Genomic DNA, 17,130 nt, shown 5'->3' on the forward strand with positions numbered 1-17,130 from the left:
TTGAGATGCTCGCCAGATTCCATTCTCTCAAATCCCTATCAATGAGATCATTTACGAAAGTTGGAATAGGGCCGGAAATAGTGATGGTTGGCTTTGGACGCAGGATGGTTTGTGGTGCAGCCAGTTATCGCTCCAGATCTTCACTTTCAAACCATTGCCAATTTGCCATATGGCACCATCAGACATAATCTTACGACCTTCAAATAAGCTAGCCCATGCCCAAGAAGGACACGGCCCTCTTCTAGCTTTCAAGAAATCACCATCAGGGAAGTACTTGGCTCTCAGAACACATACCCAAAAAGCATCAGGATTATGCCAGATACGCCAACACTGTTTAGCTAGGAGAGAAAGATTGAAATTTTCTAGTTCTCTAAAACCCAAGCCTCCCTCGGCCTTTGGGAGGCATAACACCTCCTATCTCTTCCAATGAATATGAGCTTTGGCATCACCATTAATCCACCAGAAGTTACTAAGAATACCATTAATTTGTTTGCAAGTGGTCACGGGGAATCTAAAGCAAGACATCGGGTACGCCTTGGCCTTTATCAGGACCTCCTTACCAGCAGGATTTAAAAACTTTGATTTCCATCCGTGAACTCTATTCTGAATGCGATCAACAATGTAGTTCAAGGCAGCGGTTTTTGATCTCCCCCAAATAGAAGGCAGACCCAAATAAGTGCCAGGATCAAGAGTAGAAGACATCCCCAACGTGTTATTGATTTCCCCAGCAAGAGAGTCAGAGACATTTGGGCTAAAAAATAAGGATGATTTATCCACATTGAGCTTTTGGCCTGATGCCAAACAATAGTCATCAACAATCTTTTTCAAAACACTGAAGTTCTATGCTGTAGCACGGATGAAAAAAAGAGAATCATCAGCAAACAAAAGGTGAGATATGGTTGGGCCACTCCGACAAATACGGACACCATGAAGACAGCCGCAGCTCACAGCAACCTCCACATTACGTGAGAGAACATCACTGATCAAGATGAAAAGGTAGGGAGATAGTGGATCCCCTTGACAAAGACCACGAGAGGGAATAAAAGAGCTACCCGGTTTGCCATTGATAACCACAGAGAAAGATACTGTAGTTACACATCTCATAACCATATTAATCCAAAAGTTACCAAAACCCATTTTTTTCATAGTGGCTTCAAGAAAATCCCACTCAACATGATCATAGGCTTTATTCATATCAAGTTTTAGCCTAAGTTCTCCCACCTTACCCTTTCGCTTTAGTCTGAGATAGTGAAAAACCTCATGAGCAACAAGAATATTATCCTGGATTTGTCTCCCTGGTATGAAGGCATTCTGTTGATGGGATGTAAGATGTGGAAGAATATCCTTTAACCGGTTTGCCAGGATCTTCGAAAGTATTTTGTAAGCATTATTACAGAGGCTAATAGGTCAAAACTGAGATGGGATCTCCGGGTTCAGGACTTTTGGAATTAGAGCAATATTCGTATGATTAAAACCTTGTACAGCCTCCCAACTCTCAGAATAACTCATAGCAGTACCCATAATGACTTCTTTGACCTCGTCCCAATACTTTTGATAGAATAGGCCTGGGAATCCGTCAGGACCCGGGGCTTTGAGAGAGCCCAGTTGGATAACAGCATCTTTTACCTCCTCAAGCTCAATAGGTCTACAAAGCTCACGGTTCCAATCATCGTTAACAATAGGGTGTATACAATCCAATACACCATTCCATGTACGGCTGCCATCAGAGGCAAAAAGCTTCGAGAAGTAGTCATTGAAAACTCTTTCAACATCTTCTTGTTTTTCATACAAAGTGCCATCGTCACCCAAAATTCTAGAAATGCAGTTGCGATTACGTCTAATAGCCGTAGACGTATGGAAAAATTTTGTATTTCGATCACCATCATTTAACCACAGTATGCGAGACCTCTGCTTCCAGTAAGAGTCTTCTCTCATCCATGCTTCCGAAAGATGGGTAATTAATTCTTTTTCCTGCTCCACATTCAGTGAGTCGACCTGTTGTATAGTAAATCAATCTCCCCCATCAACCTGTTAATAACTTTTTTATTGTTTGGAAAGTGGGATTTGCTCCAGGCAATCAAATGCCATCTACAAGAATTTAAGCTAGAACGCCATTTGTCACGTAGCATTTAGTTTTTCGGCCCAGGTAAATGCTAGCACACAAACCAAATCCTAACAATAACAAGCACTTCCGCATGAATTTTCCGTGACTAGTAATTTCAACCATGAAAGAGCCTCCTCCATGCTACCTGCATCGAGGTGTGACAATGTAATGACCAAAATGTCCAAATTTAGCATAGGTACTCCCAAGATATTAGTGTGTGTGTCGAAGAATAATATGCCCATAAATATTTTATTTTATTAATATTCTTTCAACCAATATTTGCCTTTGTTTTAGTTCTTTAATCCGCTATTGACTTTACTTAATCTTAGCTCATCTCGTCATTATTTTTCATGGATTGTTTGGTTGAAAAGAAAATTCATCTTAGTTGCATACGGACCAACACATGAGCAAGGAGGTGCACTGCACCTTCCCTCGCCGGAAAATTCTTTGGTGTGGCTAGAATTTGCCCCTCTGCTGATGCCCACCACATGTTCGATTAGATATTTGAAAGAGACTTCGTAATATTCAATTTGATTTCTGCTTCACATAAACTTGTTGTCTCCCAAATTCTCTTAATGGTGTATCTCTATTTAATAAATATCCATGAACTTTAATCCCCCTTATTTGGCATCTGTCCTTTCTTAGTTTCTCAACTTATAAGTTAATTTTGTTTTATGCATATTTCACTTTTATTTATTCAAAGTTTCTCTCTTCCCTGTTGACTAATGTAGATGGGTTCATGGACTCCTTGCACTTGGATTTCCCTCACATACTTTTAGCCTTTCAAATGTTGTCACTCCCCTTAAAAATTCATAGGTTCGCCATTGCTTGCATACCAATAATTCGTATGTTCGAACTTTGTTTTATATTCCTACACAAACCAAACATGGGAAATGAATCTCCATTTCTCATCTCTTGAGAAAAGACATGGAAAATTATTTTTCATCAAATAATTTCAACGAACCAAACAGGAGACTATCGCTTGTATTCAAAAAGCCAAAACTCAATAAACCTCAAGCTCATTCGCATAAGTATTTTGGGCGGGCTTTGAGCGGAAGAGTTTTTCAGTGTGCCCAACCCAAACCTCGACCCAAAACCCCATTTATGCTCAACTCGACAAAATGTTCGAAGTCACCGAGATAACGGCTAACCCAGTCTCCTCTCTCTGCAAATGTTCGTCTCTCTCACGAGTAGAGTTGGTAAGTCAAGGCTTGGCTTTTTCTGCACTCTGCATCTTTTCCTCTTTGCCCAGTTCAGGATTGTGACCCAAATGATTCGTAATATATGTGCATATATCCATTAAGTTTATTATTTAGGCAATTTTCATGATCATAATTGATATGCGTCGGTTGGAAATTTTACGAATTCTTTGATTTTTTTTAATTTTTTTAATTTTTATTTATTTATTTAAAACCTTTGGAAGTTGGTAATTTCTATATTTACTTTGGGTGTAGAAAGCTAATTGCTTTGTAAATCAGTTTCTTTGCTGCAAAATCTTGTAGTTTGTTCGGGTGATCTCCCAACTTATTTTGGATTAGTTTATTGTGTGATAATTAAGGGATTATTCATCGTTAACGTAATAAGGATAGCTTCAACAGAAAATAAATAAAATTATCAGAGGAGATTGGTGAGGTGAGATTTCATAAGTGGAAATTCACCAAATGACCCGGGCAATACCGTACGATTCCCTCCATTCGCACTAGACTAGGTCCAGTTCTCTTAGTAGATAGGCCGACCAATGGTGTATTTTAAGATTAGGTTATTTGTCTTTTAAGCTAATTCTGCCTTGTTTCAATATTGTATTTGATTTCATAGAGACACCATGTTTGTGAATTTTACACTAGTTCATGTCATGTAATGCTGATACTTCTATTTTCCTATCTCTCATCTGGACCCAGTTTTGACCCAATCTTCTCCTTGAATGAGAATTTACCAAGAACTGGATAATCTTTCGTTTGTTGGAAAATGGCAAAGAAAGGAAGCTCAAAGTTGAATATTGCTATTATTCATCCCGATCTGGGTATAGGTAATTTCTGTTTCTTCTTGTTATCATTGAAGATTGTAAAGAAGTTGTTTTGGCCTTATATTGTTGCAATGTATGTGCAGGTGGAGCTGAAAGACTAATTGTTGATGCAGCTGTGGAACTCGCATCCCATGGGCATAACGTTCATGTTTTCACAGCTCACCATGACAAAAATCGATGTTTTGAGGAGACTATTTCTGGTGTGCCTTTTTTGTACTTTAAATTTATCTTTGAAATCGTGGTATTTGTGAAAATGTGGTGGGGTTTAGTTAGTGTTGGAGTGTGTATGGCACAACAAATCAAATAGGAGTGTGTTCGTCAATCACTAAAACTCTTGCCCATATTCTTTGCTGAATACTATTGTTTTCTTTTGACATAAAATTGCAAAAAGAGGCATTGTAATGCCATTTGAAAGTTGAAATCAGAGATGTACATGATGACCTAGTTTACATACACAAGAAGATAAAATTTTGTACTCATCCTTTTGATTGAGGAAGAAAATAAGTCACAGTAAAATACTGGAGATTTCAGGTTCAAGTAGTCTTGGTGTGTGTATTCTAGGAGTAGCATGGTTGGAAATACAACCTGCCTTGAGAAATTCATGGCACATGTGTGCTACTAAATAGTCGGATGGGTGTTAGGCCTTAGAGTTGGAAGGTGACTTATACTTTCTGCTTCCTTTTTGGGGAACCTGTTCTCAGTTTAGTGTTGATTAGCTATCATTCAAAAGCAGTGCATAGTTTGATGTTTTAATGTTATCGATTTGTCAGGTACCTTTCCTGTGACTGTGTATGGTGCTTTCCTACCCCGACATATATTCTATCATCTTCATGCTTTGTGTGCATATCTACGGTGCCTTTTTGTTGCTCTGTGTATGCTAGTCATGTGGCCATCATTCGATGTGATACTAGCAGATCAGGTTTCTATTGTCATCCCATTGCTGAAGCTGAAGAAGTCAACAAAGGTGCTTGAACCTATCTTGTACGAATTGTTTTGTAGCAGTGTTTGCTATTATAGTTGTTTTATGTGTTGCATCTTTGTGTGCAGGTTCTGTTTTATTGTCATTTTCCAGATTTATTGCTGGCTCAACATACAACTATTCTAAGGAGGATATATAGAAAACCGATAGACTTCATAGAAGAAATGACAACTGGTCTGATTCCATTTCTTGGTTATATCGTTTTATGTGATGTGTCTGCTGCATCTCTTTAGTTTGCTGTGTGTATACAACTATTCCTTACCACATTATTTTTTTAAATGATACTGCTGCAGGAATTGCAGATAAGATTCTTGTTAATAGCAAATTTACAGAATCTATGTTTGCAAAGACCTTCAAGCATCTGGATGCACGAGGAGTTCGGCCAGCTGTTCTTTACCCAGCTGTCAATGTGAATCAGTTTGATGAACCCACCAATTCTTACAAGTAACGAACATGTTTGTTTATTTATTGGTTCCTTACGGTTTTAGACATGCTTTTATTATTCCATATCTAACCATTTGTTTGATGACTTTTCTTTGAATTTTATCTGGTGATTTACAGTTTCAGTTCTTCTTTGTTTATTTCCTTGTTGCAGGTTGAATTTTCTGTCCATCAACCGTTTTGAGAAGAAAAAGAATATAGACTTGGCAATTTTAGCCTTTTCTATGCTTCGCACCCTTGGAGGAGATGTGCTTCAAGACCTTAATCTAGCTGAAGCTTCCTTGACAATTGCAGGCAAGTTCCTACTTAGTTATCTGCCTGGGTATATTGAAGCATGTTTTATGCTAATTAGTAAGCACATCCCTTTTAAAAAAAATATTTTATAGGATATATGTAGCTAGGCAAACAATAAAATGGACTTTAAATTACTATATAAGCTACGGGTTAGTTATGCTTGGTCCTTGTTTTCGGTAATTCTCGATGATATTTGTTTGGGCCATATACCAAAGGATCCAATGCCTACTCGAATGCCTACCAGTTGACATTGATACATTAATGCAACATCATTTCATACTTTGATTGATAGGAGTGCATGAGTTACTGCGCATACGGATGAAAAAATTGATACATGTCCTTTGTTTTAGGTGGTTTTGATAAGCGCTTGAAGGAAAATGTTGAGTACTTGGAGGAGCTCAGAAGTTTAGCGGAAAGGGAAGGAGTGTCTAGTCAGGTTAACTTCATCACATCTTGCTCGACAGCTGAAAGAAATGCACTTCTCTCCCAATGCCTATGTGTTCTTTATACGCCAAAGGTGCTAATTACTTTATTTTGTTCCATTGATTGGATGTAGTGAAGAAATAAATTTGACATGCAGTGTTCAATAATGCAGGATGAACACTTTGGCATTGTTCCTCTGGAAGCGATGGCGGCTCACAAACCTGTTATTGCATGCAATAGTGGGGGACCTGTAGAGACAGTTAAGAATGGCGTAACAGGATTTCTTTGTGAGGGTAACTCAAGAGAATTCTCCTTGGCTATGGCTAAACTCATTCAAGACCCACAGATGGCACAGAGAATGGGTACGGAAGCTCGAAAGCATGTCACGGAGTCGTTCTCTACAAAAATATTTGGTCAGAATTTGAATCAATACCTTGTTGATGTTGCTCGGACAAAGAGAGACTGAGAATGAATTAACATAGCAGGATACGCAGATGTTTTGTATTCTCTTGTTTATACATCACTCTTCCCTGATGTGTTTTCTTTTTTTATTTCTTCGACTTACCATCCATACATCTGTAACTAGTTGTTTAGCTAGTGATTCAGAGAGCTAACATAGTTTTCTGGCTTAACATACAATACCGATTTGCTGCATTTATGAACATTGGAGAGATTCTATAAAGCACAAGTGGCTTGATATATCCTTGTTATACCTAAAACGTTACTAGCTAGTCCCGAGATCAACCCAAAAATTCATCTATTTGTTAATTTAGTTGACAAATGGTTTGTCAAAAGGAAGACGCAGATGTAGGTTGCCCGCTCGTTTGTACCTAAATTCGAATCCCCTTCTCTGTAGAGTAGTTTCGACTATCTCTTGTATAATGAAAAATGGTCCCCAAAACAATGGTCGAAAGGAAGCTGAGATTTGTTTTGCCAGAAACAGAGGGTGATCGGTGCAAGGGCAGAAATTGGAACACATTTTTAATCACTCGAGACAAAATATTGTTTGCACAGACCTGAATGGATGGTATAGTGACCAAACCAAAAGTGAACCGATCTTATTCTGCCCAAATACATGTATACCAATCAACAAAAAAGGGTGTTGGGAACCGAAAAAATAGGGTAGTAATTTTTGACGAACAAGTAACAGAATCATTTATTCTCAGGGTATTACAAAATATAAATTTCTGTGAGCAAAATTTCAGCTAAATTGATGCCAAAAATACGATGTCAACAGCCCAAAGACTGAACTGATCAATCAGATTTAATATGCCGCAAAAGAATTATATAATCAATTCAAAATTTCTCCGGAATTGGCTTGAGCTTGATAGCTAACACTGACTGGAAAACCAGCTTGGAAGTTATACTTGAAAACATCACCTAGTCTTTACAATATTCTGACTTGGTCTCCTTCCTGACCTCAACGTCTCCACAATCGACCTTGCTGCTTCTGTTCTTGCATTCGCCTACAATGTCATTCGAATTTTGTAAAGTAAGAATTTGTGACAACTTGTAACATTATAAAGTATATAACAAATGGATGGTCAAGCATGTTTGGGACAAAATCTGAATCACAAACCAAGGCCACCTGTGCATGTGTGTGTGCAGCGAATCTCAGAATCTCGTAACAAATTTGTTTTCTTTTTTTCTTTTTATAAAGAGGGGGAAGGTGGGATTTCTAAGCATTTTTTATTATCAACAAGAATAGAACAGCTCCTCAGTCGCCTGACTTATAAATTTCGAAAAAAACAAAGGTTAAACACACACATATTAAGAATATACTTTACCTCTGATGCTCTTTAGAACGCCTAATGAACTCTGCAGGGATATCACGCCCTTCATATGATGCTAATACTTGCCTAATATCTGCTGGAGGATTACGGGCGACAACTGCACAAAAACCGAGCACAAGCAGGCAGTAATGCATTTCTCAGAAACATTAGTTGATTTAACACAAACATGATGAATAGAAATAATACAAGAGCTACTGGTGCTAGAAAACAAATGAAAATTGCAGACTTACATTCAAGAAATGGTATGAAATCCACAAGGGCTGTGTCATCCATCTCATACTTGTATGGCTTTATGATGGCACCATTTTCAGGTTGAAGGCTATTTTCTCGTGCATGGGCACTCAGATAGATGATTTTATTTGGATCTCTATTAAGTTTGGAAAGGTCCTGCCAAGAGAAACTACACCTCATATGCTTTACTAAACACACGTCAAATTCAGATCCAGATTTGTTACAGATGGATTAGCCAATTAAGAAGGAACAGATTTTTTGAATAATTAAACAGATTAGAGTTTATCAATTATTTCATGGTTTGACATGGGATGCGAGTAAGCTTTTTGGTTGCAGCAGACAGTTTGTGCAACTTGTAGTTAATATGCAAATTTTCTGAAAGAAATACTAAGAGATTGGCAAAGGCAAGGTTCACCAATCACATAAAATAATTCCATGCTAAAAGAAGCAATTCAAAGATGTCAAACGTCAAAAAGGTACAGAAAAGATGGAATTGAACATCATTTAATGAAACAAGTACCCAACCAACTTACCCTATAATGTTTTCCATTCTGATACTTAGTGGCAGCCTTTCCTAGCCTATATCTTACACAATGCTTTGTGTCCAGTCTCTCCATTACAGGATCTACATACTACATATACCAAGAAAAGTTAGATTCTGTTAGTCTAATTAATTTCCAAGAGAAAGAATGGTAATGTGAAATATTGAAATACCATATTAGAATAGTCTGAATACACGATGATTTCATAAAACTGAGCAAGTTGTTCCAAGAAAGCATCAACTCCAGGTCTTTTGATAGTCTGCCAACCCTTTTCTCGCTTTACATGCCAAAAAGAAACGTGAGTACAAGTATCCACACCAAAAAAAAGAAACAAAAAGAACTTTCAAGGCATGAGGACTGTAGTGCAGAACACTTTTACATGACATGAAAAATGTGGGAAAAGATCATTGCCTAGATGTCATGAGATCACCAAAAAAAACAAAAGACTACCCACTACATCTTCTAAGACCGTGCCAAATCTTGCCATCCTGAAAGAAGGAATTTTTTCAAGTAGGAGATACAACCACCATTTTCCAGTCCTAGCCTTACCGTCCAGTAAGAGTAAAGTAATGTCTCCTGGAGATCCAAAACAAGTGTAAAAACATGTCGCTCCATGGGATGCAAATCTGGAAGAAGCTTCTCTGCATATGGTTCAGTATAACCCTATATGACAGTAACAAGAAACTGTGTCAAACAAATCAAAATGATGATGCTACACTGTGCCAATTGCCGAAGCAGAGAACCAAAACTGAAAGAAGAGAAAAAAGAAAGAAAAAAAAGAGAGAAAAGTACACACTCGAATTTGTTCTTCAATCGTTCTCCTTGCATCAATATAAACTTCGGCTGCTTTAGCAGGCACTGAAATATAAGACAAAAACGAATCAGCATAATGTCGGTAACAAATAGAACTATAATTAGAAAGGATGGCTTGTTTGTGGTACTAAGCAAAAAGTTGCTATTATCAAGTCATGTGCTGCTAAACATCAAGCCCATCAGGTGACAAGTGTCAACCAAATGAGCAAGGTCAATATACTTCAAAACAATAATTATTAACCATCAATATACTTTTTTTACAATATACCATCACTACACAATACACTTCTCTGTGATAAAGAGTTGGATCAAAAGCTCACATATGTATTTTTGTAATTTTCTGATGTTCACCAACATGATAAAGTTACTATATGCTGAGTAATTAACATATATGAACTACACAATAAAATAAAAGTAAAAGATAATTGAGGTTAATTGATGCATCCTCTACGTAACCAGCTCCAACATAAAGTGAATTAATAGCAGTCAAAATTCACAAAAAGACTGGAAAAACTGCTGAAACTGTGTAGCAGACAAATGTAATGCGTGAAGCATGGCTATTACTCAACAGAGGTGTAGTTCAGGAACCCACCTGTAATTGCAGAAGAGTATACCCGATTTTTAAATTTCTGCAGAACAAATGAAAAACAAAATGTTAATCTATTGAAATTGCATCCCTTCCAAGTACACAGGTAATAAGATAACATAAAGCATCATAATGAGAAAGGCCGCACAACTTCATATGACGGAAACTAATGCAACCTACACTTGTCTTTATTCTGTGTGAATTTTTTTTTGGTCAGAATATTCCGTATAGATTAAAACACAGTTTCTCTGGTTAACAATTGCTAAAATATTTAGTGATGAGTGACTCAATGTATGCAAACTACAGCATACAATGTTTGTTTATACCAAAACTGGATATGCGGATACAATTCATTGTTCTTAAAATCAAGAGACACAAAACAATCCTAAATAAAGGCATAGTTATCTGGTTTTCCTAAATGAATTTTCGGATACAATCTTGAAAACAACACAGTACCTGAAAATAATAATGTCAATTTTTCAATTTTCAATAACCTTCTATCCGAAAACTCTGAAAATATGCATCCTTGACTAAAACCCCAGCTCACTGCCATGCTTAAGTATTTGGTCAAAATACCCCTGAATTTCAACTGAACCAGCTTGACCAGGTCAAAGGCAGTCGACCAAACACTAACAGCAGTTGACTGTCATCCTCTATACATGTCAAGAATTTTAATATTAAGCAGTTGACAGGAAATTGTTTCGAAACAATGTGAACTAAATGCATATCCTATTTTCACTCTTCTCAGAAACTCATCTCGAACATGTTTTGCAGTTCTCGAATTCAATATGACACATGTCTGGAAATATTAAAAATATTAAAACACAACTTCAATTTTGGATTGAATCCCTAGTTTTTCAAAAAAGTTTGGGAAACTAAAGAAGCCTTATATTTTGTTCTTTCTCTTCCCCTCTCTTTTTCAGGTCAAGTTACTCGGATATCATTTTTATGCAAAGCTAACCTGATAGTTAGCATTTCATGCCAAAGAAATGTAGAAAAATATCAAGTCATTCCCAGAGCCAAGTAACTGCATTCGTAAAACAAAGTTCCAAGTCATACTTACCTCAAGAGCAGGTGCATCATCTGCCACCTTGATATTTGAAGGTGCTGCCCGGAGAGACTTTGTCTTTTCCTCGATTTCATCCACAGAGTATGCTGCAAAACAAATGCGAATCCATAATTCACTCTCCCTCTTTCACCAACAGACATAAAGACCCACAAGAATACCAATTAAGCCAATATTACCAACACAAAGCTTTTCTGTTTAGCCAAAACCCACATCAAATTTCGCTTCTACAAGCCAAGAAAAAAGAAGAAACCCAAATTTCACAGTCAAAATCAAACCCCGAATCTTACAACTCTGCATTGGTTTATAAAATCAGCTATAAATGAAAATTCTTCATCATGAATTAATCTAAAACACCCAACACCAAACTTTTCTTGTTCTTTTCACCCAAAGCCCACATCAAAGTTTTCTTCCGAATCCCAAAAAAAAAACCAAACAAAAAATGAAACCATTATTTCCAAATCAGCGCAGCTCATACCATAGGAGGCATAACCAACAGTGGCAGTGGCTCCAGTGATCGCGCCAATGAGCGAGTACTTGAGGAAGTTCCAAGCTTTTCCACTTGACGCGTTCGAAGCCTCAGTGCTAGGTGGTGGTGGCGGTGGTGGCGGTGGAGGTGAGAGATCGGAGACTAGGGCTTGAGCCCCGATGAGCGGCTCTTTGGGAGGGGTTGAAGCAACATCGGAGCTGAATAGGCGTCGATTACGCTTTAACAACCGGGAGACTAAACGGGATCGAAGCAGTATCGAAGACATTTTTAGGGTTTTAGAGAGGTTTTGCTTGTGATCGCCTGTTTGGGGTTAATAGGGTTTTGCGCAAAGAGAGAGCCTGAAAGGGAAAGAGAGAGAGACACAGAGGGGGTGTTTGGGTATTGGAATTGTTTTGAACTTTCAAGGGTTAATACGGAGGGGTGTTTGGATGTCGGTTGTTTGTAGTGATTGGTTTCTAGTTTAGTCAAGAAACTCTCTGTTTGGCAGCCGACTTCTCTCTTTCTTTTCCAAATATATTTTTATTATTATTTTCTTTTTTCCAAATTTTTGTTTCCATTTTTTATTAAGAAATGATAACCGGACTCTATTTTATTCCATTTAACTTTTGAACTATTCTTCCTCATCCGACTAAAAAGATGGAACTATTGTCTTAATATGTCACTGCAACACTAGTCCCGGAATTATCTTAAACTTAAACGCATCATTTTAGTCTTTAACCATAAAATTCGATTAATGTCATCGCCATTCTCTTGATCTCCACGTCAATGTTATCCTAAACGTTGATTTTGGCCAAATTTCTTTTTGTCCACACATCAGTTTGGTCTCTTTCACCACATTAAATCAAAATATTCTTTTAATTTGATCACGTGACGGCACATCACCAACTTAAAGCGTTATTTTCATTAAAATACAACATCTCGGCCATGAAAAAACTAAATCTCACGTATTTTGCTCGATAAGGTTATGTCCTCTCTTTAATGGAACTCAAATGTAAAATTCTAACCGGACATAATATGACCATTTTGAGCAAAAACATGAGTTGAAGGACTCAAATAAGCTATATTTTGATAAAAGCTCCCACTTAAAGTTGGTAACATAACCAAATTTAACGAAAATTATACGACAATATTGACCAAATTGATGCGTAAACCAAAAAAAATTAAGGATCATATTTAGTGAGCCACTTGTGATAAAACCCTGAATTAAATTTTGTGATGGCTTTATTAACCAGCAAAATCATGGCCTTGTCTTCCTGCCTAGACCAACAACAACCTAACATGAAATACCATTTTGATTTTTCTAATCTTGCTGAAATGTGAGAAAGAATCTTCTCTTTTTTCTCTTTTTCTCCTTTATGGGAAAGCATAAAACTACATAGAAGGTTGTTGTTAGGAAGATAAACAAGTTTGGGGTTGTGCCCATTAAAAGTAAAAGGTTTAGAAAAGTAAAGAAGATAATGAAGATGGTCAAAATCACTTGGAGCCGTGCGCTGCATTTGCAGATCTTCTTTTGCGCCTAACTAATCAAAGGTTAATATGTGATTAGAGTTTTATGAATATATATATATATCTTTGACATGTCATGTCATGAAGTAATATAATTATTTAAAAATAATAAAAAGTTTACGTGTAAATTAATTATTTATGAGAGAAAACTGCCTAAACTTTTCTTAAGTTACAACTTACATTAAAATCAAAGCTTCCATTATTATGAGAAGTAAGAGCATGATATTTGCTTAGAGATGAAGGATTGAACACCATCCCAAATCAAAACCAACCACAAGTGTGTGTGTGTGTGTGTAGCATTATTATTCTTCTTATGATTTTCCAAGCAACAACCATACAAAGCAGAATTTTCACCCGCTATATGTCACACCCTCTTGGTTTTGGCTTCCCTGGTGGTAGGAAAGAAATGTAGATTAGCATGCAGTTGTACACATTTGTATGTTGCCAACTATATTTCTAATAATTAATTACTTGCTTCTTAGAGAAGGACGGACTTAGAATTCAAAATGAGATCGGCTAAATTTACCTTACGTGTAGGGTGCGTGAAGTGCTGGAATTTATGCTTGCCGACATGCGGTGCATGGTCATGCATGAAAGGGGGGTTGATTTGGGTGGATTGGGAATGTCAATATAAGGGTCTGTCCTGCTTCTTAATTCAATGATATTTTTCTTGCCAATGATGAAAGAGATTTTAAGTTTGAATCTTCTTCGATCTATTGATTAGAAAAGAGAAAAACTAGTAGTAAACTATTTGTATAAGTTAGTCCCATTCTCTAGCATTGCTTGTGCCAATGACATTATGCTATATTTCAAGGGTTGGTTATAGAACAGAAAGAGTCTTGAATATCAATTATCAGATCTCTTTTTTGGTCCCAGCTCTCCCAAGTGATTGCCTCCATCATAAAGAAGTCAAATCTGAAATTGGTGAACATCAAGATTACTCTTACCTGATGCCTGAATGGGGTGACAGCTAGAAAGTTCAAAATAGTCTAGAAAATAACATGTCAACATCCTCTCCATCTCAAGTCTCCAAATGGCAATTTTCTACTGCTCCACATAGGAACACTATTCAAGGATCCTCAATCCAAGGGTATTTTTGGAAAACCACCCAGACAACCAAAATTACTTTGAAGCCTGACCTATATAACCCTCCAATCCAATCCATGACTTTGATATGTAGATACAAGCCTGCCAAGACTCCTTCAAACTCCTCTGCCTTCCATATCCTCCTCAATTTGCCAGAGTTGCCTCTTTAGCAATTAAAAACTAGCTAGATAGAGAGAGAAAATGGATCAAACTGAGTACCATAGCCAAAACCAACAAACCTTGACTCATAGTTACTACATGTACAACTCCATAGACAATCAGCTTCTGAAAAAGGCTACCAAGTTTTTGCTTTCAGTTTCTGTGGTTACTTTCTGCATTCCCAACTCATCTTTGCTTTCATGCCTCCATTCCCTCAACTTCTACTTCTCCACATTCCCTTACCAGCTTTTCACCCACACCATTGACAAGAACTGCATGTTCCTCATCTGCAATTTGCTCTTGGTTGTCCTTGCAAAATGCTCTGGCTTAATCCGGTCCCCGTCCCAGTCTCATCGTACTAATGATGAAACCACCTTCAAGAACAAAGAAGGTGGTTCCGGGTTCGAATCGCCAATGCTAGAGACTGAAGAACCAGCTATGCAGAAGGAAGATGTTAAAGTGGAAAGTATGGAGTCAGCAGAACATGTTGCTGCAGAAAAGGACAACAAAGTGAGTCTTTGATCAACCAAGTAGAAACAGATGCAGAGAAAGCAGCTGAAGAATATAAAGATCAAAAAGAACAAAAGCCAGAAATCGAGTTTATAGTCTCAGAAGAAGAAGAAGAAGAAAATGGAACACTTGCTGAAGAAGATGAAGATGGAAATGGAATGTCCAGTACTACCACTGAAGAACTAAACAAGAAATTTGAAGATTTCATTAGGAGAATGAAGGAAGAACTAAGGATTGAAGCACAAAGACAACTAATCATGGTTTAATTAGTGTCTTAATCAGTATATTTGTGGGAAATACTTCCTTTTTTTACTCATTCATAATTAATTTTCATTATGTTAATTAGTTGTGTATTATGTATTTATAGATGTTAATTAGTAAAAGATTTTATTTTCTACCTTCTTTTGAGTGCATAATAACTATATGAAAACGGTGCTTTGAAGCAGAGATTCATATAAAAGCGACTGCTGCAAGCTTCAAATATTTCATAATGACAATTAGATATACACTTGCCCTGTTGGAGTTTATGGTTGGCTGGGCCCCATTGACTCACAATCTTTTTGTTTGGTGGGAATTTGACAAACTTACATTTGTTGTGTTCTTGGAGAATTGACAGAGGTGATGAAACACTGAATCCCTAGCTCTGTCATGATCATGTCAATCCAAATAATTTTGTTCATTGTTGCTATCAGGATAAAATGTAACAATCCCTAATCACAAAGCAATCTGTCTAATTGTCTCACTGGCTTTACCACTTAAGATCCTTGTGATTAATTTGCTAAGATGAAATTAGTGAAAAGGTCAAAGTAGCATACAAAGGTAGTAGCAAAGTGGCCAAAAAGATAAAGAAAGAAGGAATAATAGCATATATGAGTTTAGGCATCTATAGCCTATAGGTACCTGGTGTCGTTAAGAAATCATGTTGCAAGTATTAATCTTACCAAATTTTGGCAACATGGAAGAGGTATCCAGAAGGAGAATAAAGTCAAAACTCTAAGATGTGACATGGTTCCATTATTATGAAATTTATAGGAATACCACATGAACTTTTAAGTATATGCACGGCCAATTGAGTTTAGCTCAGTGGAAAAAGATCTTAGCTTGCAAATCAGAGATCTCATGACATATTGTTTGGTGCGTGTTTGTAAAAAATCCCCTCCCCATCGCTTGTACTAAAAAAAAAAAATATGTACACAATTACTATTAATCACCTAATCTCTATAAAGTGGTGCAACTACCTAGGTCAAGTTTTGTTCACTTTTTTTTTATAAAAACGTATCATGTGCCCCTCACGTGGAGGGATATTGTAGTTTATCTATATATATGGGGTGATGATTTTACCACTTAAGAGCCTTCTAATTAATTTGCTCAGATGAAAATTAGTAAAAAGGTAAAAGTTAGCATACAAAGGTAAGTGGTCAAAAAGCAAAAGAAAGAAGGAATAGCATATAAGAATTTTGGCATCTCTAGCCTGTAGGTAACCCATGCCCTTAAGAAACATTTTATCCAATATTACTAGATGTGACATGACTTCATGATATCCAACATTCACTTCCCCAGAACATCCAAATTCATTTCAGGTGGGATAATTTTGTAGCCCTCTCTGAAGTTCTGAACAAAATCAGACTTACACATGTCAAGTTCCTGATCAGTAGGATTTCAAATTCCAAACCATTTGGCAGTTGTTTGGATAAAGTTAAATGCTTGAAAGTAAAACTAGTGCATAAAAAAGCTACAGAATTTTGTTTCCATTTCTGAAAGGGATTGATTTTGTATTCTGCTAGTGTTGTTTTAAGTACAGGTGGCTGGAAGAATCCCTGTAGTCTTTACACTGAAGTGGTTGGAAACTCAGGAGCCTTCATTTTCACCCCTTATTACATCAACAAAGCAGTTTCTTCATAAATGATGTATGGGTCCTTCCTTCCTTCAGGATGAAGTTAAATCTCAAACTTATTTGTTTGATTCTCACATTCCATATACCAATCAATGAAAGTCAGAGAGATATGTTAGCACTTGTAGCACCTAAGCTTAAAAGCTTTTTTTTTTTTTTCAGTACAAGCGATAGTCTAAACTATAGGGGAGGA

At 37.0% G+C, this 17,130-nt stretch overlaps 3 protein-coding genes across 3 annotated transcripts; 2 read left to right on the forward strand and 1 right to left on the reverse strand.

Moving 5' to 3' along the window:
• Positions 1-3,146: 3,146 nt before the first annotated feature.
• LOC148919031 (uncharacterized) lies at positions 3,147-6,965 on the forward strand. Its single transcript, XM_089049078.1, has 9 exons — positions 3,147-3,303; positions 4,003-4,130; positions 4,211-4,327; positions 4,898-5,091; positions 5,175-5,280; positions 5,400-5,550; positions 5,702-5,841; positions 6,192-6,358; positions 6,437-6,965. Exons 2-9 carry the CDS (start codon positions 4,070-4,072, stop codon positions 6,728-6,730), a joined length of 1,230 nt encoding a protein of 409 aa, XP_088905204.1. The 5' UTR covers positions 3,147-3,303; positions 4,003-4,069; the 3' UTR covers positions 6,731-6,965.
• A 401-nt stretch (positions 6,966-7,366) lies between these two features.
• LOC148919032 (mitochondrial import inner membrane translocase subunit TIM50-like) lies at positions 7,367-12,246 on the reverse strand. Its single transcript, XM_089049079.1, has 10 exons — positions 11,774-12,246; positions 11,293-11,384; positions 10,236-10,272; positions 9,627-9,688; positions 9,380-9,493; positions 9,003-9,107; positions 8,822-8,920; positions 8,288-8,444; positions 8,052-8,154; positions 7,367-7,730 (listed from the first exon to the last, which is right to left on the reverse strand). The coding sequence occupies exons 1-10, from the start codon at positions 12,048-12,050 to the stop codon at positions 7,685-7,687; spliced, it is 1,092 nt and encodes a 363-aa protein (XP_088905205.1). The 5' UTR covers positions 12,051-12,246; the 3' UTR covers positions 7,367-7,684.
• A 2,213-nt stretch (positions 12,247-14,459) lies between these two features.
• LOC103342726 (uncharacterized) lies at positions 14,460-15,443 on the forward strand. The gene is given in 2 exon segments (XM_008246366.2): positions 14,460-15,038; positions 15,041-15,443. Coding segments are annotated over 2 exon segments (732 nt in total). The 5' UTR covers positions 14,460-14,578; the 3' UTR covers positions 15,313-15,443.
• Positions 15,444-17,130: the final 1,687 nt, after the last annotated feature.

Source organism: Prunus mume, linkage group LG3 (assembly GCF_029339155.1).
Source record: "Prunus mume cultivar Tortuosa linkage group LG3, ASM2933915v1, whole genome shotgun sequence".
Classification (NCBI taxonomy): domain Eukaryota; kingdom Viridiplantae; phylum Streptophyta; class Magnoliopsida; order Rosales; family Rosaceae; genus Prunus; species Prunus mume.

Coding starts and splice junctions, on each gene's coding strand:
- LOC148919031 (XM_089049078.1), top strand. CDS start 4,070: ATGGCAAAGAAAGGAAGCTCAAAGTTGAATATTGCTATTATTCATCCC. Junction 4,328..4,897: donor TTTTGAGGAGACTATTTCTG/GTGTGCCTTTTT, acceptor TCGATTTGTCAG/GTACCTTTCCTGTGACTGTG. Junction 5,551..5,701: donor GAACCCACCAATTCTTACAA/GTAACGAACATG, acceptor TCCTTGTTGCAG/GTTGAATTTTCTGTCCATCA.
- LOC148919032 (XM_089049079.1), bottom strand. CDS start 12,050: ATGTCTTCGATACTGCTTCGATCCCGTTTAGTCTCCCGGTTGTTAAAG. Junction 9,108..9,379: donor TACTTTACTCTTACTGGACG/GTAAGGCTAGGA, acceptor TGGCATGTAAAG/CGAGAAAAGGGTTGGCAGAC. Junction 8,445..8,821: donor AGAATGGAAAACATTATAGG/GTAAGTTGGTTG, acceptor TTCTCTTGGCAG/GACCTTTCCAAACTTAATAG.